At 45.3% G+C, this 25973-nt stretch overlaps 1 protein-coding gene across 3 annotated transcripts in view; it reads right to left on the bottom strand.

Annotated features, from left to right (window-relative positions):
* Gspt1 (G1 to S phase transition 1) overlaps positions 1 to 11424 on the bottom strand; it is a 40342-nt gene extending 28918 nt beyond the window's left edge. The window contains exon 1 of one of the 3 annotated variants that reach the window (XM_048332421.1): positions 11400 to 11424. Coding sequence is in view for 2 of the 3 variants with exons in the window: in XM_048332420.1 (XP_048188377.1) it covers positions 10706 to 11060 (355 nt within the window). In the remaining variant the exon portion in view is untranslated. Of the gene's footprint in view, positions 1 to 10705; positions 11311 to 11399 lie in introns of those variants that run through there. The other 2 variants (XM_048332420.1, XM_048332419.1) reach the window with 2 other exon arrangements.
* Positions 11425 to 25973: the final 14549 nt, after the last annotated feature.

Here is a 25973-nt window from a genome sequence, read left to right as displayed (position 1 = left end):
ATCAGGGGCTGGGGATATAGCCTAGTGGCAAGAGTGCCTGCCTCGGATACACGAGGCCCTAGGTTTGATTCCCCAGCACCACATATACAGAAAACGGCCAGAAGCGGCGCTGTGGCTCAAGTGGCAGAGTGCTAGCCTTGAGCGGGAAGAAGCCAGGGACAGTGCTCAGGCCCTGAGTCCAAGGCCCAGGACTGGCCAAAAAAAAAGTGACCCCAATCAAAGTCAAGCAGTACTTGCACCTGACCACCTGGTTCCTAGCACCAACTCATAGATCCAGTACATGCATACAGCTGGTAAGGGACATCTGTCGAGTTTTATTTCAATTTACATCTAGGAATGTAAAGCTTAGAGACATAGACAGTATTAAGTACCAAAACCAAAGCAGAGCTTCAGGAGTGTGCACTGAAAGAATCAACAGCCTCCAAAGGAAGTTCCTTCGGAGATGTTCCAAAGTGAACTTCCTTAGGTTCATTGTAGTTTACCACACAGATCACAAACACCCAGTGGCAATGCTGCTGACATCTGGAATGTATTTGGAATGAACCAGAAAAACAACAAAATACCTAAACTCCTGCAGTCAATCCTTGCTCATTCACTCTACTATGGTCTTATTCACAATGCACATGGTATCCAGATTCTACCTGCTACTAGTTCGTTAATTCAGTTAGCAGATGCACACTAGGCCCAGCTCCTTGATGCTGTATATCTATTAGAAGAAGTCAGAAGCCATTCTGAGGAATGAAATTAGGACTTCAGATGTCTCCTTGCTTAAAACACTTTTTCTGTAAGTGGGATAAGTCAGAGTGTACCAGTAAATAAAACAGCCATAACCCAAACTGAAAGATCTGACTAGCTTAAGGTAGCTAAGGTATATAACTAGTTCTCATAGTGGTGTGTTACCACCAATTTTGAAACAAGTGAAAAGACTGCAGGAAGAAAACTACTGAGGTCTAACACAGATGATTTGGATTTTCAAGTTGTTAGCTCAATTTCACCATGGCAAAACCCATCACAAAAGGTCACGTTGAGTGTGATCCCGTTCTTTGAACTACTGACTCCAAGAGTGAAGAAGCTGATGGATGGCTGTCAGAGCTAGGAGGAATGGAGGGTGGTGAATGAAGATAATTGGGATTGGATATAAACTGGCTGTACCACACTGTACTCAACAGAGTTGGTCACTTCACAGCATTTAATTTTATGTGGAATTTCACCTCAATTATTACTTTTTTTTTTTTGCCAGCACTAATATCTGAACTTAGAACCTCAGCTCTCACTCAACTTGCTTTACTATTTTATTTATTTATTTTTGTTGGTCATGGGGCTTGAATTCTGGGTCTGGGCGCTGTTCCTGAGCATTTCACCTCAGGGGTAGCATTCTGCTACTTGAACCACAGTGCCACTTCTGGTTTCTGGTGGTTAGCTGGAGTGTCACGGTCTATACAGCACTTTGACAATAAAGAAATAAAAAAAAATAAAGGCTGGGAATATGGCCTTGGGGCAAGAGTGCTTGCCTTGTATACATGAAGCCCTTGGTTCGACTCCCCAGCACCCACATATACAGAAAATGGCCAGAAGTGGCGCTGTGGCTCAAGTGGCAGAGTGCTAGCTTTGAGCAAAAAGAAGCCAGGGACAGTGCTCAGGCCCTGAGTCCAAAGCCCAGGACTGGCAAAAAAATAAAGAATAAAATAAGAGTCTTACAGACTTTTCCTGCCTAGGCTTAATTTGAACCATGATCCTCAGATCTCAGCCTCCTGAGTAGCTAGGATTGCAGGTGTGAGCCACCAGCGTCCAGCAAGGTCATCTCAATTTTTTTTTTCTTTTTTTGCTAGTCACAGCGCGACTTCTGGATTTTTCTACCTATTTTTTTTTTTTTTTTGCCAGTCCTGGGTGGGCCTTGAACTCAGGGCCTGAGCATTGTCCCTGGCTTCCTTTTGCTCAAGGCTAGCACTCTGCCACTTGAGCCACAGCGCCACTTCTGGCCGTTTTCTGTATATGTGGTACTGGGGAATCGAACCCCGGGCCTCATGTATACGAGGCAAGCACTCTTGCCACTAGGCCATATCCCCAGCCCACCACCTCAATTTTTAAGGATATAAAAAAATATTTTAGGCCAGGCACAGTAGCTCAAGCCTGGATTCCAAGCTACTTAGAAAGTGGAGCTTAAGAAGAGGATTGTAGTTTGAGGCTTGCTAAAAAAAAAAAGTTCTCAAAACTCTTATCTCAATCAATGGCCAGGAACTATGGTGCCCTCCCAGTCAGCCAAGGGTATAACTATTTTTCTCAGTTTTACCACTGATCAAAGAACTTACTTCATCAATACAGCATAAGTTGGTCAGGTAATGAAAGCTATGAACTATGTTTTGATTCCATTTCTACGTTTTAAACATACATTTGGCTAGCTTGTAAAAAAAAAATTCTTGGGCTGATTGCAATGTGGCTTAGTGGTATTGTGCTTGCCTAGCATGCACGAAGCCCTGGGTTCAATTCCTCAATACCACATAAACAGAAAAAAACCCAGAAGTGGTGTTGTGGCTCAAGTGATAGAGTGCTAGCGCTAGCCTTAAGCAAAAGAAGCTCAGTGGCCCTGAGTTCAAGCCCCAGGACTGGCCAAAAAAAAAAAAAAAAAAAAAACTGCAAGTGAAGCTGTGGCTCAATGTGGAAAAGTGCTAAGCCTGGAGAAAAGACCTCAGGGACAACACCTAGGCCCCTGAGTTCAAGCATTACAACTGACAAAACCAAATATATATATTTATATATATATGTATATTTATATTTATATACACTATTTTTAGACCTTGAACTCTGGGCCTAGGTGCTGTCTTTTATCTTCTTTGCTCAAGACTAGTTAGTGCTTTACTACTTGAGCCACAGCTCCCTGTCTGGCTTTTTGCTGGTTAATTGGAGATAAAGAGTCTCATGGACTTTCTTGCCCAGGCTGGATCCTCAAATCTTAGTCTCTTGAGCAGCTAGGTACAGACTTGAGCTACCAGCTCCCAGGAAGCTATTTATATTGTTACTGGTTTTGATGTACATCTTTAAGCCTCTTTACACATTCAACAGTGACAAAGTTAATATGAGCATGCTGAGTTTTTCAGTGAAGTCACAGATGTGTCCTGAGAAATAACTGTGACGATCTTGTCCAATACAAGCCTCTGCAAGGATGCAGTGCCCTATGTCTGTGCTGTGACAAGAGAGCTGTAGTATCAGTGGCTATTAGACCCTTGGAACACAGCTACTGGGATAGAGGGGCTGAACTCTATAGTTTATTTACCTTTATTTCATTTCAATTTTCACAGGTGGCTATGTATTAGATTTGTAGTTCAAGTTTTAGTAGAGCATTTAGCACATTGAAGGTCCTGTGTTCCTTCCTCAACATTGCAAAAAGAAAAAGGATGAGGGCAAAGTGTTTTCCTTAGTTGCACTACACATTTGGCTTATGTTATTTTCCACAACTATCCTACTCCATCCATCGTCTCCCTCAAGGATTAACATATTTTCTAATGCAGCCAAGTCTCTAAATTATCGATACCTACATCCATCTTGGTTCCCGTTTCCTAGGAGAGTGCAGACTTCTAGAATGACTGAGATGGAAGCAGCTCTGACATTTGAAAACTTTCTTTGCTCATATAGTCTGGTAGGGTATACAGATGGCAGCATATGCCATACAATTCACTGAATTAGTTTCAGCACTGGTCCTTGAGTTTGTTGTTCCTTGTAGTAGTTTGTATGTGTAGAATCTGGGTTTTAAACTCTGGGCCTCAAACTATTAGACAGCTCTATCACCTGAGCAACACAACACCCTCACCCCTAGTTCCTTATACTGTTATCATTCCAGCTCCAAACATTTCTTGCATTTTCATAAAGATTCAAGAGTGAAAACAATTTTACTTGTGCCAACTTTGGAAGAAAAGAGCCAGGTGCAGTAGCTCAAGTGTGTAATCCTTGCACTTGAAAGGCAGGGGTAGTGTTGATAGTAGTGATGATGGTAGTGTTGGTGATGGTTGTGGTGGTTGAGAGCCCACTTCAACCATCGGCTGGCACAAAGTGTGGCTGTCATCTCAGTGACAAAGGGAAGCACACAGAGGACTGTAGCTCACGCCAGACTGGGCATAAAGCAAAATTCTATCCTGAAAATAACCAACACAAAAAGGGAATGGCAGAGTGGAGAGTGGTTCAAGTAGTAGATTGCTGGCTTAGCAAGCTCAGGGCTGAGTTCAAACCCACTGACACACACCCACACACCCACACCCAATCAAAACTTCAGGTACTTAAGACACTGTGCCACTGTCTTATGTCAATCTTCTACCTTGAGTTTGGCAGAATGTATCTTAGTACTTACAAAGTGCTCTAAAAAATGGAATTTTTGTTTTTGCTGCTTTCTTTATTTAAAGGTATACATGTGCACACACAGGCTGCTGATACTGGGGCTTAAACTAAGGGCCCAGGTGCTGTCCCTTAGCTTTTTCACCATGACTGGCACTCTTCTGGCTTTTTGGTAAACTGGAAATAAAAGTCTCATGAACTCTCTTGACAGGGCTGGCTTTGAACCTTGATTCTCAGACCTCGGCCTCCTGAGTAGCCAGGATTATAGGCATGAGCCACCTGTGGCAAGAGACTGGTTTTTGAAAATCTGTTTCAGCCAAGTGCTTGGTCAATGTGAAACCACGAGGAAAGGGTTAGCTGAGTCACCAGTGAACATGACCTCATTAAGTTATTTAGCTTCCCTAGCTCAAACTTTTTGTATATGTAAAAGGGTCAATGGTTCCTAAATACCAAAGAGCATATTGAACAGACCAAGAAGGCTTATTAATAAGCTCAATAACTTTATGGTTTCAATAAGCATTTCTAAGTCCTGTACTAATTATGAAAACCTTTCATAATGAAACATGAGAAAGGCAAAATTCCAGGGCTACTCTGTCAGAAAAATCCATGCTGGTTGTAATAATTACCGTAGGCATGCCCTTTTCTTCACTATTAAACAGCATGGTGTGGCACAAAGAGCCCTACACTAGCAGTTGGCAAATGTGAACTCTAGATTCAACTGTATCATTAACTCTGTGGGCTGACCTTAGGCAATCACTTAGCATGTCTAGGATTCAGTTTCTTTACCCAAAACTGAGACAGTATTACTGCTAGAACCATTTCCAGCCCTAACATTTTAAGAAGCTATTTGTTCAGTGCCACACAACAACCTGATGACACTATAAAGTAACTAAAATTCCACTATTTTACAGGCAACCCTAGGAGTGTCTTAATTATGATTTATATCCCATCTACTTCAAAAGCTGTTCGGGGTACAACAAAATACATATACCACAAATATTCCAGATAGCCCCAATAAAGTGCAAAGAAAAAGATCTCTTGCCAGGCACAGGCAGGTTATGCTTATGTTACTAGCTACTCAGAAGGCTAAGATCTGAGGCAGTCGAAGCCAGCCTTGGCAGGAAAGTCTGTGAGACTCTTCTCTCCAATTAACCACCAAAAAGCCAGAAATGGGCCATGGCTCAAGTGGTAGAGTACTGGAAAAAGAAAAAGGAGCTAAGGGTAGCACCCAGGCCCCCCCCCCCCACACACACCAAGGTACTCACAAATAACACTTTGAAAAGAGATTTCTTTAGTCTTATCATTAAGGTAACAAGACTGAAGTGATTTCAGGGGGAATTCTGAATCCTGACCAATCTCTTCTCAACTTTGAAAGCTGTCCACACCCTGGAAGGCTCTCCCAATACTCTTCCATCCACCATCAAGCACAATCTCCATCTATTCCTTTTTGTTGTTGGTTGTGGAACTTGAACTCAGGGCCTGGGTGCTGTTCCTGAGCTTTTTCACTCAAGGCTAGCGTTTAACCACTTTGAATCACAGCTCCATTTCTCATTTTCTGGTGGCTAATTGGAGGTAATTGTCTGAGTTTCTTGCCTGTGCTGGCTCTGAATCTCAATCCTCAGATCTCAGCCCCCTGAGTAGCTAGGATTACAGGTGTCAGCCACCAGAGCCGGGCTTCATTGACCCCTTTCTATACTACTCTTTGAGGACCAATTTATGCATTCTATGTCATTTTCTGCTTGTCACAGAGCATCCTACATTCTGTCGCCAGAAAACATGTCAACTGTTAATATATCTGAAAAAAAATTCCATCTCAAAAATTTCCATTCTAAGACTGTTAACGCACCCCAAAAGGTTATCAAATCTTTTTCATTCCTTTCTCATCAACCAGAAAGATGTTTTTAAAACATTTCCTCCCTAGCACACAAAACAAACCAAATCAAAGTTGTACAGTATTTCCCTAACTTGTCCTTATAAATTTTATCTGCTGTCTTCACATGCAGTACATTTCAGGAAAGTGAAAACTAAAAAGATAAAGTCCCTGGGCTAGGAATATGGCTTAGTGTGGCTTAGTGGTAGAGTGCTTGCCTCATATATATGAAGCCCTGGGTTCAATTCCTCAGGACCATATATATAGAAAAAGCCAGAAGGGGCGCTGTGGCTTAAGTGGTAGAGTGCTAGCCTTGATTGAGCAAAAAGAAGCCAGGGACTATGCTCAGGCCAAGTTCAAGCCCCAGGACTGGCAACAAGAAGGAGAGAGGGAGAGAGGGAAAGAGGGGGAGAGAGAGAGAGAGGGAGGGAGAGAGGGAGGGAGGGAGAGAGGGAGGGAGGGAGGGAGGGAGGAAGGAAGGGAAGGAGGAAGGGAGGGAGGGAAGAAGGGAGGGAGGGAAGGAGGGAGGAAGGGAGAGGGAGAGAGAGAGGAGGAGAGAGAGAGGGAGGGGGGAGGGGGGAGGGGGGGAGGGGGGAGAGAGAGAGAGGAGAGAGAGAGAGAGAGAGAGAGAGAGAGAGAGAGAGACCCTCCCTCACCAGAAAGAATTTAACAAAACAAAATACTATAAGAACATTTCTCTTGGGGCTGGGGATATAGCCTAGTGGCAAGAGCGCTTGCCTCGTATACATGAAGCCCTGGGTTCGATTTCCCAGCACCACATATACAGAAAATGGCCAGAAGTGGCGCTGTGACTCAAGTGGCAGAGTGCTAGCCTTGAGCAAAAAGAAGCCAGGGACAGTGCTCATGCCCTGAGTCCAAGCCCCAGGACTGGCCAAAAAAAAAAAAAAATTTCTCTTTCAAACTCAAATACCACAATACAATTGCTACACTTGGAATGTAATTCCATAAAAGAAAATGAAATTGCCAGTTTTATTTAATACTGTTTTGTTTGCCAGTCCTGGGGCTTGAATTCAGGGCTTGGGGTCTGGTCCCTGAGCTCCTCTGTGCTTAAGGCTAACGCTCTACCACTAGAGCCACAGCACTACTTCAGGCTTTTTCTGTTTATGTGGTACTGAGGAATCGAACCCAGGGTTTCATGCGTGCTAGGCAAGCTATGGCTAGGCTACGCTAACACTAAGCAACATCCCCAGCCCACCATACTAATTTTTTAATGGAGTTTTGAGAGACACTAAAGATGGGAGGGTACAAAGAACACTAACACCATTACTTTAGGGAATCTTTGCCCCACTAAGAATCATTTGGATAGTTCTAATATCATTCAAGCCGAGAAATATACACCACTCCCATCATGTAACAATGATTTTGGGAGCCATATATGGCCCAACAGATGGGGAATGAATGCTCTAGATGATCTAAAAATCCGATTCTCAACACTGCTCAAGCTGTTTCTCATCCAGAACAACAAACAAAAAAGACTGAAAGAATAGTTAATTAAAATATATACATGTAAGGGGTGGGTCCTGGTGGCTCATGCCTCTAATCCTAGCTACTCAGGAGGCTGAGATCTGAGGATAGCGGTTCAAAGCCAGCCTGAGCAGGAAAGTTCCTAGACTCTTATCTCCAATAAATCACTCAGAAAAAGTTGGAAATGGTGCTGAGGCTCAAGTAAGTGGTAGAGTGCTAGCCTTGAGCAAAAGAAGCTCAGGGATAGCACCCAGGCCCTGAATGAAAGCCCATAGGACAAGCATAAAAATAAAACAAGGGCTGGGAACATGGCCTACTGGTAGTGTGCTTGCCTCGCATACATGAAGCCCTGGGTTTGATTCCTCAGCACAAATACAGAAAAAGCCAGAAGTGGCACTGTGGCTCAAGTGGTAGAGTGCTAGTCTTGAGCAAAAAGAAGCCAGGGATAGTGCTCAGGCCCTGAGTTCAAGCCCCAGGACTGGCTAAAATAAAATGTACATGCATGAAAGAAAAAAAGACTGAGTTAGGTGAAAAGTAGAACACTCAATCAGAAAAATATTTGTTCTAGTGTACATTATTAAGCTCTGTCTTCTCGGGGATCTCTATTTTAATGAGAATCACTTTGTTAATTACTTGGCTCTGTGGAGAATTGCGTTTAACTAAGTTACCCTTAATTATACTCACATACAAATGGGTTCTACTTTATCATTCTTTGAAAACTATGTTCTATTTTCAGAGACCCAAGGTCAACACGGAATCTCCAGCTCTGACTAGGGATGGCTGAAGACAGGCAGTGCAGCAGCTTACCCGCCAGAGCCAAGGACACTTGATACAAACACCTCTTCCTCCACTGGTTGCTGGAGGCAGTGCTGTGTTTCAAAAGGAAGGATACAGTGGGAGAAATGACAGATACTCATACTGGAGAGGTAGATTTTAAGTTATTCTAGAGCTCCCATCTGTAGGCCCCTTCTAATCCATAATATCCTTCCCTTGGTGTCTAGTTTGAAAATAACTCCATCAAATTTCAGCTATAAGAAAACAAATCACAAATTATTGTCCATTTTCTCCCCATTAAGCCAGAAACAAAATTTGCAAGCTTTTGGGTTCCCCTTTGTAAGTTGCAGTCAGGTGTTATTTCCAATTTTTTTCCCCTGCTTTCACAAACATAGTTTAGGATGAATGGTCTGGAACATTCAAGCCAATGAAGTTCTGAAATTCAACTTAGAAAATCTCTCCTTTTCCAGGCATGCTATACAGGATATTAAAAAAAATGAAATGACAGCTTACAGTAATAGCTGGTAACACAAAACAGGCTTCTGATCTAAAAAATAGACTTTCTTAATGAGAGCCACTTCCTTATACACCAGGAAGAACAAAAAAGCTGCAAGAGGTCACTCAACAATGACCGTTCCAGACCACAGCTCTATAGCCTAGGAGGCTGTCCCTCGATGACTTGGCTGATGGATACATAGCTTGTAGTAAGTGGAGTCCCCCAGTGTATTCAAACTGGTGCTGGTGGCTTGGGAGTAAAGAGGGATACCAAGTAAGAAAATGGCTGCATAAACAGAATCTGCAAAATAAGGTACAGGGAAACAGGCACTTTTAGGAACTGGGAACCCCAGTAAGCAAAGAAATAAAAGCTAAACTTCCTGACTCTGAAGGAAAATTATCAATCACCCACATAAATAAAATAAATGCCTGTCAAACACTGAAATCCAAGATGTGTGCTCATCATCCTTCACAGAAGTACTTGTCCAAACTCCGTATTTTTCCTTTGAAGATGCTAAACTCCAAGCACTTTAGTGATACTGCAATGAATAATTTTTTTTTTTTTTGAAGACAGAGCTCCTGAAACTCCCATTCTCCTGCTTCAGACTCCAGGCCAACACACACACACGCATTCTGAACAGAAAAATCAACAATAGGCTCTCACTTGAAATGAGCTAGGAAGTCTATGATTCAGCCCACCAATGTCCTAGCTAAATAAATCAAAAGATTTTCAGCCATTTTCCTTCCTTACCCATCCTGGAAGACAATACTGACTCCCTCAAATAAATACCAAGATGGGGAAAATACTGAAATTCACTCCCCTGACATTTCCACAAAATCAGTACCTTAAGGCATGCTAAGTACCATTTAAAGAGCCTCTAAATAAAGAAGATGTTTAAAAGTCCGACCCGAACTTGAAGTCACGGAAAGTAGGGGCTGTAGCTACAGCACGTGACAGCTACGAAGTTATACGAAATAATTCACGCATCTACAGAAGGAGGCTCTAGACTATTTAACACAAGAACGCAAAGTTTTGCGCCCAGCAACATGAATCAGGTCAACAATTTTAAAGCCACGAAAATTCTAAACGTGTCCCCAACAAAGGCGGCTCGTGAAGTGGCACCTAAGCCAATAAGGTTTCCAAGCACACGTTCACATGAAGAGAGTAATCGGAACTTATTGAAGTTTTAAAATATGTTATCTACAAGATGTGAAGGCTGAAGAGAGAGAGACAGGAAGGTGGGGGAGATCTTTCTATGGATAGCCTACAGTTTCTGGCCGAGCACAAGGCTGCAATGCATCCTGGGAATCCTACGGGCCGGTTCGGTGCCATGGATCTTTTTAAAACGTAATTACGGTTCCGAGAATACAAACGGCGGCAGGAGAGGCTCTCCTGCCCCTAGGTGGAGGGACAAGTGGGGGGTGGTATTTATTTGTTCCCCCCACTCCACCTCGCCTTCAACTCTTGCCTCTCCCAGCGCCCACCCTCCTCCCGATCTCCGCCCCATCTGTCTTCACTCTGGGGCCTCGTGGCGCTGACCCGCCCCGGGCCCTCCCCGTCCCATACGGTCCCCAAAGCCCCGGGTAAATGCGACCCCGGAGGGAAGGGTGGGCCCCAGTCTCGCCCGCCGGGTCTCCCTCCACCTGCGGGGTCGCGGGAAGGAAGGGGGCGTCGCGGTCAGCGCCCCCACGTGCGGCCAGGCTCGCCGCGCGTCCCTCCCGCCCCGCCCCGGGGGGTCCCGCGCCCCGGCCCTTTACCCGCTGGGCCTCCGTGGTTGGGGGCCGCGGCGCCGGCCGAGGGTGGCGGCGGCTGGGCCGGGCCCCGCAGGAAGGACGGCACGAACTCGGCGGCGTGGACGTTGGGCACGAAGGGCTTGGCGTTGACGTTGAGTTGCCGGCTGAAGGCCGCGCTGAGGTTCTCACGCTGGGCCTCGGCCCCTGCCGCCAAGGAGCCGCCGCCGCCGCCGCCGCCGCCGCCGGCCCCACACGGGCCCGGCCCGGGGGCCTCCATGTCCGCCTGGTCCCAGCAGTCAGGCGCCGAGTCGCTGCTGCTGCCGCTGCTCCCGCCGCCACCGCCGCCACCACCGCCGCCGCCGCCGCTGCCGGGATCCATGATCGGGGGGGCCGTGTGTGTGGTGGAGAGAGGGCGGGAAATGGAGGCGGGGGCGTCCCGCCGGGGAGGAGCAGGCCGCGAGGACCCAACCAAGACGGCGAGGCAGGAGGGCCGGCGGCCAGCGACTCGGTCCCCGGGGTCGCCGCGACAGAGGCTCCAGTCCCGACTCCGCACTCGCGACGACGGCGGCGGCGGCGGCGGCGACGACGGCGGCGGCCCAACCCTCCTCCTCGTGTGTGAGAGCCGATCTCCTCCCACCCAACCCCAACCACCGCCGCCGCCGGCCTCGCCGCTTAACCCCACGCCCGGCGCGGATTGACCCCTCGCCGCCACCCGTACCTTCGCCTTGGTAGTTCTCGCTTCTGGCAGTCCCCGTTTCCGGATACGAAGAGCTGCAGACCAGGGAACTACGAGTTCCGGCAATGCCTGCGCGACCCCGCTGCGGTTTTCCCGGGGGCCGACGGGAATCGGAGTTCCAAGTGGGGGCGGGGAAGGGGAGGGGAGTGCGGCGGGCGCAGCCGGAAGTGGCTCTGGTTCCCAGCAGGCAGCGCGAGGAGGCGGCGGAGTGGCGGCGGCTCGCGGCCCCCACCTGTCACCGGGTGGGGGGCGGGGCCGGCCCGGCGCGACAGGCGGGCGACCCCCCACCCAGTAACCGGGACCCACCGGAAGAAAGAGGGAGGAGACGGAGGGCAGACCTAGCGTGGGAAAAAGAATCCTCTGCAGTCTGGTAGCTCCCATCCCCCGCCTCGGTGTCTCCCTGCTTCCGTCCCTTCTCCCTCCAGCCAAAGTTCGCCTTCCGTGGCCGAGCCGACGCCCAGCGTCTTCACTTTGATGGGTGCGTTTGGGGAACCGGCAATAAAACCTGGAGCCGCCGGGACCGACCCTGCAGTCGGTGCGGCTCGTAAAGGCCGCCCCCCCCCCCCCCCCAGTCATTAACTGGGAACTGGGAGTGACTCACAGCCGGTGGCCTAGTCAGCCGGAGTCCTCACCGAAACTTTTCCATCCCCTCCTTCTCCCCACCCCACCCCCCCGCCGGGAGCTTTGCCAGTGAAACAGGATTGGCATCTGCCGTGATGCATCCCGCTGTATCTGTAACCCAACAGGGTAATTTTAGAACATGTGCACCATTAGGTGAGGTGGTTTCCTTTGGAATGGTCTGATGTGTTCATCAGCCTAGCGCCGAGTAGCTCACTTCTATAATCCAAGCTAACTCAGGAAAGAAAGGACCGCAGTTCCAAGCCAGCTCCAGCAGCAAAATCCGTAAGACTCTTATCTCCAATTAGACACATACACACACAAGTATTACGTTAATGATTGTTCCTCATACGTACAGACCATGTTTGGGAAGCGTGGGAAAAGTAAAAAGAGCAAACAATATAATATACTTAGGGTTGGCCTTTAGTCCTCACTGCACGAACTAGGAAAACCTGTTGTTCCCAGTACCTGTTAAATGTCCCTACACTTAACTCATGTGAAAGTCACGACAGAAAAATGTATTGTTGATTTTTTTTTTTTTTTCTAAAAGAGTCTAGACACTGCAACCAACCTGCCTGGAAATTATAGAGGGAGTGGACCTATAGAAAACAGATGTTTCTAAACTTCAGGTTTCTGAAAAAACAACAATCTCTATCTAACCAAACCTAGGTCTGGGTGTTTTGTTTGATTTTATTTTTGCTAGTCCTTGGGCTTGAACTCAGGACCTGAGCATTCTTTTTTTTTTTTTTTGCCAGTCCTGGGCCTTGGACTCAGGGCCTGAGCACTGTCCCTGGCTTCTTTTTGCTCAAGGCTAGCACTCTGCCACTTGAGCCACAGCGCCACTTCTGGCCATTTTCTATATATGTGGGTGCTGGGGAATCAAACCCAGGGCTTCATGTATACAAGGCAAGCACTCTTGCCACTAGGCCATATTCCCAGCCCCTCTTCCTTCTTTCTTTCTTTTTTTTTTTTTTTAACTCAAGGCTAGCACTCTACCACTTGAGCCACAGTGCCACTCCAAGCTTTTTCTGTTTATGTGATGCTGAGAAATTGAACCCAGAGCTTCATGCATGCTAGGCAAGCACTCTACTGCTAAGCCACATTCCCAGCCCAGGTCTGGGCTTTGATTTGAACCCTGTGTACTAGAAAGGTGAAAGAGAACTCAGCCTAATGAAATAGGTCAAAAAATAAACTTGTCAAGTTACTTAAGTCTTACACTACTGTGGTCTAAATTTATGTTTAATATTAAACTAGCAAATTTTACAAGTTTTGCTTTTGCAGTATTCAGGTTTGAACTCAGGGCCTCACACTTGCTAGGCAGATGCTCTATCACTTGAGCCACACCTCCAGCACATTATTTGTGTTAGCTATTCTTGAAGTAGGGTCTTATTTTTGCCTAGAAGAGCCTGGCCTGCAGTCCTTCTACTTGTGTGTCTCTGAGTGGCCAGGGATGATAGGAATGTACCACTGAGCTCAGCAGTAAATTTAGATAGACTCTCTGGAGCTTTTTGCTCTATCTCGCCTATCACTATAATCTCACATTCTTTACAAGTAGCTAATATTGCAAGCTTGAGTTGTATTTTATTTTAATTTTACATTTTTACAATTTTATTTTTGACAGTACAGTTCTGGGGCTTGAATTCAGGGCCTGAGCACTGTCCCTGGCTTCTTTTTGCTCAAGGCTAGCACAGCGCCACTTCTGGCTTTTTCTGTATATGTGGTGCTGGGGAATCAAACCCAGGGCTTCATGTATGCAAGGCAAGCTCTCTACCACTAGGCTATATTCCAGCCCTATTTTTTTAAATCTTTAAATAGTTGTACAAAGGAATTGCCATTCAACAAAGTACTCTATGAATACAATGAATCTTGACCCCATCACTTGAGGTTTTTTGGGTTTTTTTTTCCGGCCAGTCCCAGGGCTTGGACTCAGGGCCTGAGCACTGTCCCTGGCTTCTTTTTGCTCAAGGCTAGCACTCTGCCACTTGAGCCACAGTGCCACTTCTGGCTATTTTCTGCATATGTGGTGCTGGGGAATCGAACCCAGGACTTCATGTATAGGAGGCAAACACTCTTGCCACTAGGCCATATCCCTAGCCCTCACTTGAGCTTTTTGTTTGCTTGCTTGTTTGCTCTTGTTTTCTTCTTTTTTTTTTGGCCAGTTCTGGGCCTTGGACTCAGGGCCTGAGCACTGTCCCTGGCTTCTTTTTGCTCAAGGCTAGCACTCTGCCACTTGAGCCACAGTGCCACTTCTGGCCATTTTCTGTATATGTGGTGCTGGGGAATCGAACCCAGGGCTTCAAGTATAGGAGGCAAGCGCTCTTGCCACTAGGCCATATCCCCAGCCCTCTTGTTTTCTTCTTGAGACAGTATCCTGGCTGAGTGGCAAACTCTTGATCCTCTTGCCCCAGTCTCCCCAGTGTAGGGATAATAGGCATTACCTAGGTGCTAGATAACACACTGTTAGTTACTTCTGCACATCATATTGAATTAGCAGTGTTTCTTTGTGCCCAGTGTTGTTTCCAGGAGCAAAAGTGCTAAGACTGTTCCTTAGAAAAGCAGGTGATGTCATTAGCTGCCTCATCTCCCAATAGGATGATTATGAGTATTCAGGGAGGAATCCATTCCATTGGTTTTCAAAAGCTTTGGGCCACCTGGCCCAGTGCCAGCAGGAAGGTGTTAATTACTGTGTGAGCAATTTGAGGTCAGGGTCTTTTCTTGCTCTCCTTTACATGTCAGGCATGTAAAAGGTACCTAATAAATGTTCAGTGGAACACACTGCCCTTTTTTATTCATTGGAGGGTTCTTTTTTTCATTTTTAATAGTTTACTGCCACATTATCAACTTCCATATATATATATATATATATATATATACACATACAAAATAACCATCTGACAAACTTGGCAACAAATATCTTTTAGTACTGAAGACAAATAAGTGCTGAGGTAATTTTTTATGCAATGTGATTAGCTTACATTGACATTCTTTTTTGTTTTTTGTTTTTTGTTTTTGCCAGTCCTGGGGCTTGAACTGGTCTGAGCACTGTCCCTGGCTTCTTTTGACTCGAGGCTAGCACTCTACCACTTGAACCACAGTGCCACTTCCAGCCTTTTCTGTATATGTGGTGCTGAGGAACGGAACCTAGGGCTTCATGCATGCTAGGCAGGCACTCTACCACTAAGCCACATTCCCAGCCCCTATACTGACATTCTTTTTTTTTTGGGGGGGGGGGGGGAATCACACCATCTTTATTTGCTGAACAATTGAAAAGTCAACATACAGAATACTGAAATGACTGCCTGGTGGCCCTGGCCTCAGTCTGTGCTCATCGTCAGTACCAGGCTCAAGATACATTGACATTCTTACTGTAATCCAGGTAGTTATGCATGAAGCCCTCCTAACAAATGTAGCTAATATATATGTCAAACTAAATGAAAATATTTTAATTATAAATAGATAAATATGGGCTGGGAATATGGCCTAGTGGCAAGAGTGCTTGCCTCATATACATAAATAATAAATATAATAATAATAAATGTTTATTTATAAATAAATAAACAATATGCCTTGTAAAATTCAATCATGAAATTATTCCATATTACCTCCCTGAGGTAATTCTTTTTTTTCGGGGGGGGGGGTGGTCAGTTGTGGGGCTTGAATTCTGGGCTTGGGCACTGTCCCTAAGCTCTTCAGCTCAAGGCTATCGCCCTACCACTTGAGCCATAATTTATTGGAGGGTTCTTGAAACAAAGAAATAACTAATAAGAGACAGTTTTTCCAAGGCCTCATTACTGGTCACTGGAATGTAAACTTACAGGGTTTGACAGCAGCTTTACTCCAATTATTCAAAGGTCTGGTACAGTATCATCATGAGTAATCCTGTCTTCTTCCAGTCTCAGGGTCTTCCTGACTCCCTCACCCCCCAGCCCCACATACACACCAGATCCCTGAGATCTGAGGATCTGGGTTCAAAACCAGCCAAGACAGAAAAGTCTGAAAGACTCTTCAGCAAAAAAGCTTGACTGACCTAGAGGTATTGCTCAATTGGTAGAGTGCCAGCCATGAACGAAAAGTGAGATACACACACACACACACACACACACACACGAATGAAGGCCATATGTGATAAAAAAAAAATTGACCCAGATAGGAGACTAGAAAAAGCAAAGGTTTATCAGGACCCCAGTACAAGGGAAACATGGCTGGCAGCAAAGCAGAGGAGCTCAGAACTGCTGGTGATTGTGTTGCTGCAGCTGTTAAACTGACATGTTGGGGACAGGCTTATAGGAGTTAGTGGGAGCTTTGTCATCTTTCTTTTTGTGGACCCTGTGAACTGACTGTGTCAGACCATGGTTCAAATTGTGCATGCTCAGAGGGCTCCAGAACTCAGTTTCCCTATCTGCATTCTATCTGGGCCCATTCCATGGCCATGACTCACTTCTTCATTCCACCTGGCCCAATTTGCATCCTCGGTCATCTCCATTATTTCTCTGTCCTCTGCATCACCTTCTGAAGTGGAAGGAGGGTCTCCTCTATATTGTCCCCTGGCAGAACAACAAAGCCAATCCTGCTTCTGGCAGGACAAATGTCTCATCATCTTGTAACTGCTTTGAATTGAGTACAGTCATGCAGATATCCTTTATGCATTTGTTATTCTGGCAGAGGATTCTGGAGTGGTCCTCAGAGATACCTGTGGGATCTAACAATATCAAAAATGAAATCAAGGGGGCTGGGAATATGGCCTAGTGGCAAAAGTGCTTGCCTCGTATACATGAAGCCCTGGGTTTGATTCCCCAGCACCAAATATATAGAAAATGGCCAGAAGTGGCGCTGTGGCTCAAGTGGCAGAGTGCTAGCCTTGAGCAAAAAGAAGCCAAGGACAGAGCTCTGGCCCCTGAGTCCAAGGCCCAGGACTGGCAAAACAAAAAAATCAAATGGAAGCCAGATCCAACATGGCAGAGGTGACTTCCATGGAGGATATCTGCGGAACCTGGTCACCAAAGCAGCAACCACAGGTTCTTAAAGGGCCTACGTGACTTATAAAGCCATGTTATGTTATCCATCACGAGTAAGCACAAGCCAAATACAACACACACACACACACACAAAAAAAAAAAAATGGGAATTTTTCTTTCTGGGCACCATCCCTTGTGCTCAAGGCTAGCACTCTACCACATGAGCCACAGCCCAACTCCCAGCATTCCAGTATTTATTGGTGATAAGAGACTCACGGACTTTCCTGCCAACCTCAAATCTCAGCTTCATGAGCAGCAAGGATTACATGAAAGAGCATGAACCACCCAGCTGAGACTTTTGTAAATACAGAACATGAAAAGAGCCACAAATATTCACATTCCAACCTACAACTCCAAGATGATCAACTGTTGACATTTTAACATCTAGCTTCATGTTGAAAGATCAGAAATAAGACAATTCCTAGCCAGGTATGGTAGACACACCTATAACCCCAACTACTCACTACTTGGAGGTAAGACAGGTAGATCAGGGTCCATAGCAGCCCAGGTGAAGTTAGTACAAGGGATAGATAAAAAGCAAACTAGAAAAGGTTTGGGAGTGGCTCAAGTTGTATAGCAAGCTCTAGGCCCTAAAAATTTTCAGTACTGCAAAATAGAAGGATACAAACAAGGAAGAAAGGAAAGAAAGAAGGAAGTAGAAGAGGAGGGAAGGAAGGAAGGAAGGAGAGATTACAATACCATGTTTCCTCTTAGATCCCAGTTCCAGGTTACCCCTTGAAGAAAGTCAACCAGCTGTGCTTAATGACATCTACTTGTAGTCACAGCTACTTGGTAGGTTGAGGCAGGAAGATCAGTTGAGGAGAGAGAGAGAGAGAGAGAGAGAGAGAGAGAGAGAGAGAGAGAGAGAGAGAGAGATCAAGTAAAAGAAAAAAATGTTATTTTACACAATTATAAGTCCCAAGGTAGAACTGATTTTATAGTCCACTAGTTCAGTAGCTTAATGATAACCTTGACTATCCATTTAATTAGTATTATTGCTAGGGTTTAGCACACATGCCACTGCTGAACTGCCCCTTGCCTAACATCTCTCCATCCATCTATTCATCCCTTAGGTTGGTTGTACCACAGGAGAAAGCCTTGAGAGATCCTCAGTTCATTACCCTGTCCTCCACTCCTCCCTTTTCCTAGCTCTTGAAGCCATCATGGAAAACAATTTTGAAGTAATTCAGGGAGTAAGCAGTAGGCAAGTTTCTTTAGGTAAATGGTCCAGTAAGGAAGATATGGAAGAAATGCATTACAAGAGCTTTCTGTATGGGTGTTACAGACACCACTGAGGGCTCTTCCATTGGGGCTATTTATATTAGCAAAAGTACACTGTTAGGGGGCTGGGAATATGGCTTAGTGGTAGAGTGCTTGCCTAGCATGCATGAAGCCCTGAGTTCAATTCCTCAGCACCACATAAGCAGAAAAAGCCAGAAATGGCGCTGTGTCTCAAGTACTAGAGTGGTATCCTTGAGCAAAAAGTAAGCCAGGGACAGTGCTCAGGAGCTGTGTTCAAGCCCAGGACTTGCAATTTTAAAAAAAAGTGCACAATGGGAGTTAGGTTCTACTCTCTTCCAGAAAAATACATTCCTTTGGCTAAGTGGGTCAGTGGCTCCTTTCTATAATCCTAGCTGAGATCTGAAGACTGCAGTTCAAAGCCAGCCTGGGCAGGAATGTTTATGAGACTCTTATCTCCAGTTAGTCACCAAAAGGCTGTAAGTGGAGCTGTGGCTCAAGTGCCAGACCACTAGACCTGATCATAAAAGCTCAGGGATAGCACCCAGGCTGCAAGTTGAAGCCCCAGGACAAGCACACACACAGAGAAAAGAATGTCCTTTCTCTTTAACACATGTTAATAATGTTCAGTTATCTTGCTGCTGTAGTTTTGATATTATCACCTAAGCATGGAGACATTGAGTCTGACATGTCTGTACTTATTGACATGGATGCTGTTACTTGTAATTTTTTTTCTTCCTGTACTGGGGCTTGAACTCAGGGCCTGGACATTGTTCCTGAGCCTCTTTGTGCTCAAAGCTAGCACTCTACCACTTAAGCCATAGTGCCACTTCCAGCTTTTTCTGAGTAGTTTATTAGAGACTGAATCTGATGGACTTTATTGCCTGAGCTCACTTCAAACCACAATCCTCAGATCTCAGCCTCCTGAGTAGCTAGTTACAGGCATAAGCCACCAGTGCCCAGCTTCTTGTAATTTTTATTGGCATGCTTTTGGTCAAAAAGTTTGCTGTAGGGCTGGGGATATGGCCTAGTGGCAAGAGTGCTTGCCTCCTATACATGAGGCCCTGGGTTCAATTCCCCAGCACCACATATACAGAAAATGGCCAGAAGGGGCGCTGTGGCTCAAGTGGCAGAGTGCTAGCCTTGAGCAAAAAGAAGCCAGGGACAGTGCTCAGGCCCTGAGTCCAAGCCCCAGGACTGGCCAAAAAAAAAAAAAAGTTTGCTGTAGGGGCTGGGAATATGACCTAGTGGTAGAGTGCTTGCCTCATAGACATGAAGCCCTGGGTTTGATTCCCCAGCACCACACATATAGAAAAAGCCAGAAGTGGGGCTGTGGCTCAAGTGGTAGAGTGCTAATCTTGAGCAAAAAGAAGCCAGGGACAGTGCTCAGGTCCTCAGTTCAAGCCCTAGGACTGGCAAAAAAAAAGTTTGCTGTACTGGATATAAGTTTAGATAGCATTTATCATCTTTATCTCTAATCATTAGGAAAATTGGAAGATACTGAGAAAAGAGGTGTGTGTGTTTTCTTTTCTTTCTTTCTCTCTCTCTCTCTTTTTTTTTTTTTTTGCCTGAGCATTGTCTCTGGCTTCTTTTTTTTTGCTCAAGGATAGCACTCTGCCACTTGAGCCACATCCCCACTTCTGGCTGTTTTCTGTATCTGTGGTGCTGGGGAATTGAACCCAGGGCTTCATGTATACGAGGGAAATACTCTTGCCACTAGGCCATATTCCCAGCCCCAGTGTGTTTTCTATACTATGATGTCCAGTCTTCAAATTTTAGTAGTCCTCCTTTAATTATATCTTACGTTCTTAGAATTTATAAGTTTGAGTTTCCTAGAAACCAACTATTTTTAATTAACATAGGTGATAAACATTTGAGAACCTGTAGTGTCTGGTCTTTTCTTTCCTTCCTTCCTTTCTTCCTTTCTTTTGCTTGTCCTAGGGCTTGAACTCAGGGCCTGAGTGCTATCCCTGAGCTTCTTTAGCTCAAGACTAGCACTCTGCCACTTGAGCCACAGCTTTTGGTAGCTTTTCTGGTAGTTTATTAGAGATGATCAACTTCAACCTGCGATCCTCAGATCTCAGGTTCCTGAGTAGTTAGGACTATAGGTGTGAGCCACCAGGGCCTGGCTTTTAATTTTTTTCTATTTTATTTAGTAGATATTTAGGGCAGAAAAAGTTCATCTTTAGGAGATTTTGTTTTCCTTTCACCAAGTCCTTAGTCCAAGCTTGAGTTTTACTGGATGCTTTCCTTGAGATATTTGCCCAATCATTACTTCAAGGTTAGAAGCATGACTAGCTATTCTAGCCTAACAGAGCCTTCAAGTTACCTTTTTTTGTTTGTTTGTTTGTTTGTTTTTTGCCAGTCCTGGGGCTTGGACTCAGGGCCTGAGCACTGTCCCTGGCTTCTTTTTGCTCAAGGCTAGCACTCTACCACTTGAGCCACAGCGCCACCTCTGGCTGTTTTCTCTATATGTGGTGCTGGGGAATCGAACCCAGGGCTTCATGTATACGAGATGAGCACTCTTGCCACTAGGCCATATTCCCAGCCCCCCAAGTTACCTATTAAGACAATGTTTGTTCTTAGCTGCTGCCTTAATCTTCTGAATCTAGTCTGTAGAGTTAGAGGTCAAGTGAAAGTTCAGGAAAATAAGAAAGAACATCTCATCCTGCTATTCTTTTTTTCTTAGGAATGAGAATACTTTCCCCAGAAGCCCTCTTGGAGAGTCTTCCTTTGATCCCTTCACAAACCCCCTCCACGTGATCCCACAGATCAGTTGAGAAGTACAATGCATCTTGATCAATGTCACCCTTTCTATCAACTCTTCCTTAGCACACATTAGTTATAAAGGAGTTTCATAGTGATATTTATGACATGCACACAACGTACTTTGATCCTCCCTTCCCATATTGCTCCTTGCTAAGCAGTACTGTTTCCCACCCACCCCCCACCCCAAAATGCTGGGGGTCAAACCCAGAGCTGTGCACATACTAGGCAAATGATTCTACCTGAGACTAAGTATAGATCAACTGGGTAGATCTATCCAGAGTAGAGCAGTAGATATTGGGGAATGCACTACCATGTTCAACTTTTCTTAGAAGGGAGATATTTAGTCTTCAGTTGGGCTTTTGTTATTGCTGTGTGTAGTCAGCTGTGAGCTAGTCCTCGAAATCTGGAACCTGAGTAATGTTCACCTACATAACTAAAATGGACAAAGAATGTTTTTTCTGCTTGATTTTTCTAACTCAGCAAACATTTGGTCAGAATCAACAAATACTGAGGTAAATTGATCAGTTTTGTATTTTGGTTTTACTTTCTGCTTTTATGGGTGTGTTTTGTTTTGGAGGTACTGGGGATTGAACTCAGGACTTTGTGCTTGCTAGCAAACATTCCACCACCTGAGCCAAGCCTCCAATTCTCTTTTGCCTTGGTTATTTTTTCAGGTAGGCACTTGACTGGTAGGCCACTGTGGACTGTGATCCTCCTCCTTGTGCTTGCCCTGTAGCTAGGATAATAGGAAACCATTGATTGAGGCGGAGTTTCTTAAATGTTTTTTATACTTAGCTGACCTCTAACCCTGATCCACTGGTCTCTGCCTCCCAAGTAGCTAGGATTAAGGGCTTGAGCCATCACACCCAGCTGCTTTTGTTTGTTTTCAACAATTTCAAGCCATACAATTCTCTGAAGTATGTAATGGTAGCACACAACTGTAATCCCAACACTCCAGAGAGGCAGGAAGATTGTGAGTTCCAAGCCATAGGGAGATCTTCCACAAGAAGATCTACATAGAAAGGTTCTGTCTCAAAAACAATCAAGAGTACATATAATTCAGTGTGTAGCCATTACAAAAGTTCATGTTTGTTTTAAATCCAAATCAATGGAAATGCAGTATAGAATGAAATGACCCAACAACAAACAGCAGGAGAAAAGAATTAGGAAAAAAAGTTTTTTGAGATTTTTGTTTGTTTGAATTCAGGACCTTGTACTTGCTAGACAGGTGCCTTACTGCTGAGCCATGCCCCTAACTCTGTTTTTTACTGGTTACTTTTGAGACTAGGTCTTGGGTGTGGCCTATGTCAAGCTTCCTGATAGCTAGGATAATAAATATGTACCAATTTGTCCATTGAGATGGGGTCTCTGGAACTTTTCTGCCCCCTACCTAGCTTACCCAGCTAAACTTAAAATCTCCCACTTCAATCTCCACAGTAGCTAGCATTACAAGTATGAGGCAACCAGTGCCCAGCTTTACAGGAATCTCTTTTTTTTTTTTGGCCAGTCCTGGGCCTTGGACTCAGGGCCTGAGCACCGTCCCTGGCTTCTTCCTGCTCAAGGCTAGCACTCTGCCATCTGAGCCACAGCGCCCCTTCTGGCCGTTTTCCATATATGTGGTGCTGGGGAATCGAACCGAGAGCTTCATATGTAGGAGGCAAGCACTCTTGCCACTAGGCCATATTCCCAGCCCCTTTACAGGAATCTTAATGAATCACAAAATAGGCAAAAAACAGATGAGACTATATTATGTCAGGTAAAAACAAAGAGAACAGGGCTGGGAATATGGCCTAGTGGCAAGAGTGCTTGCCTTGTGTACATGAAGCCCTAGGTTTGATTCCTCAGCACCCCATATATAGAAAAGGCAAGAAGTGGGCTGGGAATATGGCCTAGTGGCAAGAGTGCTTGCCTCGTATACATGAAGCCCTGGGTTTGATTCCTCAGCACCACAAATATTAAAAAAAAAGCCAGAAGTGACGCTGTGGCTCAAGTGGTAGAGTGCTAGCCTTGAGCAAAAAGAAGCCAAAGACAGTGCTCAGGCCCTGAGTTTAAAACCACAGGACTGGCAAAAAAAAAAAAAAAAGGAAAAAAGAAAAGGCAAGAATTAGCTCTGTGGCTCAAGTTGGCAGAGTGCTAGCCTTGAGCAAAAAGAAGCCAGGGGGGCAGGGGATATGGCCTAGTGGCAAGAGAGCTTGCCTCCCATACATGAAGACCTAGGTTCAATTCCCCAGCACCACGTATGCGGAAAATGGCCAGAAGTGGCGCTGTGGCTCAAGTGGCAGAGTGCTAGCCTTGAGTGGGAAGAAGCCAGGGACAGTGCTCAGTCCCTGAGTCCAAGGCCCAGGACTGGCAAAAAAAAAAAAAAAAAAAAAGCCAGGGACAGTGCTCAGGCCCTGAGTCCAAAGCCCAGAACTGGCAAAAACAAAACAAAACAAAAAACAGAACAAGTAAGGACAGACTGGCTGACTAGCAGACATGGAACCTCTGTTCTCAGAGGCTAGTGAAATCACAGAGACTTGGGCTGGAGGCTCTATGAGGCTGGCTTCCCCAATGCTGTGAGTGAACCACATTTTCAATGAACTGCTATGAAAACCAGTTGTTCTGGTTTTCCTGGCTAGTCAAGTACACCCCCACCCCACACACAACCCTTTTGCAGATTTGTTCTTTAGCCCAACTAGCTTAAGGAAGCATGGCATATAATAGAATTGTGGAAGCTTCCAGGTGATGGAACCATCATTCTCTCCCCCATCAGGGCTATATTGTTGTGCAATATATATATATTGTTGTGCTATATATATATATATATATATATATATATATATATATATATAGAGAGAGAGAGAGAGAGAGAGAGAGAGAGAGAGAGAGAGAGAGAGAGTAGGGCTCCCAGGACCTTGGTCAGCTATGCCCAGTCCTGCTGCTGCATTGGCAGAGCTTAGCCCTTACAAGGTGTCCAAATAGCAGTCAACAGATGTCACTACCTGGGTTAACAACTGAAAACCTGGAAACTGGAAAACCTGGAAACTGCTCAAGCAGCTTAACTCTCATGGAAAGTTGATTTCTGCCATGGAATAGGGGCCCATCACTTCTGAGATTTATTTACATATTGTTTGAATTTTTTTTGTTTAGTTTTGTTTGGGCCAGTACTAGGGCTTGAACTCAGGACCTAGGTGCTGTCCCTAGGTGCAGCACCTAGGTGCTGCTCTGTTCAAGACTGTCATTCTACCACTTGAGCCACAGCTCTACTTTGGCTTTCTGGTAGCTAATTGGATATAAGAGTCTCGTGGACTTTCCTGCCCAGGCTGGCTTCAAACCATGATCCTCAGATCTCAATCTCCTAAGTAGTTAGGATTACAAGTGTGAGACACAGGCACCCAGCTGTTTCTATCTTTTAACTATTATGACAGTTGTGACAAATGTGGCTAGGAAGAGGAGATGTGCTTTACCACTTTATTATATCACACTTTATTCTTTTTTAGGCCTTCAGTTATTTTTTGGATAGAGTTTCATGTCTTTGGCCCAGGGTCAGGCTTAAACTATGATCTTCCCCATCTCTGCCTTCTCCTTATAGGCTGATATTATAGGCATGACCTACCACACCTGCCCAACTTAATGCTTTTTATTTAAATTGGTACCTCTGTTATCAGATAAATTTAACAAGAAATGATTTACTACAAGAAATAGAAGCAAGTATCCTCTACTATCAAAAGAAGGCAATTTTGAAAACATATACAAAGGAAGTGAGAAATTGTTACATGCTGGCCAGGCACTATTACTGAGAGAGGCCCACTGTCTTTGTTCAAAATGGGAATTAGTAAGGCTTGGAGATGTGTTAAAGATACAGTAGAATTCACATCAGTCCATCTCTTAGATCCAGTGGGGAGGCTCGGAAGATAATGGCAGAACCATTGTGTCAGGATTTTGATTCAGTGCTATTTAACACCGGGAACCTGTATTACACATCAGCTCCGCCTGCCTTTCCCAGCAGTGGCCTGGGGACTCCAGGTCCACAGCCTCAGGAAACACTAGCAGGCCTCTGTGGCCTGACACTGCTGAACTTCACGTCAGAGCTGCAGGCGGAAGAAAATGAAAGCTGTGTGGTGGAAAGTTGCAGCAGGGGATTTAAGGAGATGGAAACACAATCCCTTGAGCTGACACAGGATCAACTCCCAAGGAATCGGCCGGGGTCCAATGAAGCAGACAGGTGCTCTTTCTAGGGATAGATGCAACTTATAAGGCTGGGGCTGGGTATGTAGCCAGCTCAATGGTAGAGTGCTAGTCTAGTGGGCTAAGCACTGGATTTGTGCCCCAGCACTTTGATGAATGGAGGGAGGGAGGCAGACAAGGTGGGGAGGTGTGAAAAACATTGATAAAGGTCATCAGGGGATATGAAAACTCATCCTGAAGGTGCAGTTCAGACCCTGGTAGTGTGGGCAGCAGCTCAGGAAGAGAATTAAGTTGGTGAGTAAAGTCAGCACACCTCATAGTAGCTCTGTGTCCCACCCTGAGCATTAGGCTGCAAACATTTTAGAAAATAAGATATTCAGAAAAGGAAGTAAAGAAGTAACCTCAGGGTAAAGAATCAAGCAATGTTGGGTGTGGTTGTGCATGCCTGCCATCCCAGCACTGGGTTAGCAGAGGTAGAAGGATCCCAAATGCTACATAATGAGACCTAGTCTCACAATACAAACAAACACACCAGTGGTTTATGCCTATAACCCTAGCTACTCAGGAGGTTGAGATCTGAGGATCATGTGTCCAAGCCAGCCCAGGTAGGAAAGTCCACAGACTTTTTTTTTTGGGGTGGGGGGCAGTCCTGGGCTTGGACTCAGGGCCTGAGCACTGTTCCTGGCTTCTTTTTGGTCAAGGCTAGCACTCTGCCACTTGAGCCACAGCGCCACTTCTGGCCATTTTC

The sequence above is a fragment of the Perognathus longimembris genome, chromosome 23 (genome assembly GCF_023159225.1).
Source record: "Perognathus longimembris pacificus isolate PPM17 chromosome 23, ASM2315922v1, whole genome shotgun sequence".
In the NCBI taxonomy this organism is placed as follows: Eukaryota; Metazoa; Chordata; class Mammalia; order Rodentia; family Heteromyidae; genus Perognathus; species Perognathus longimembris.
The sequence above is the reverse complement of the archived record's forward strand: the minus strand, read 5'-3'. Positions and strand labels throughout refer to the sequence as shown.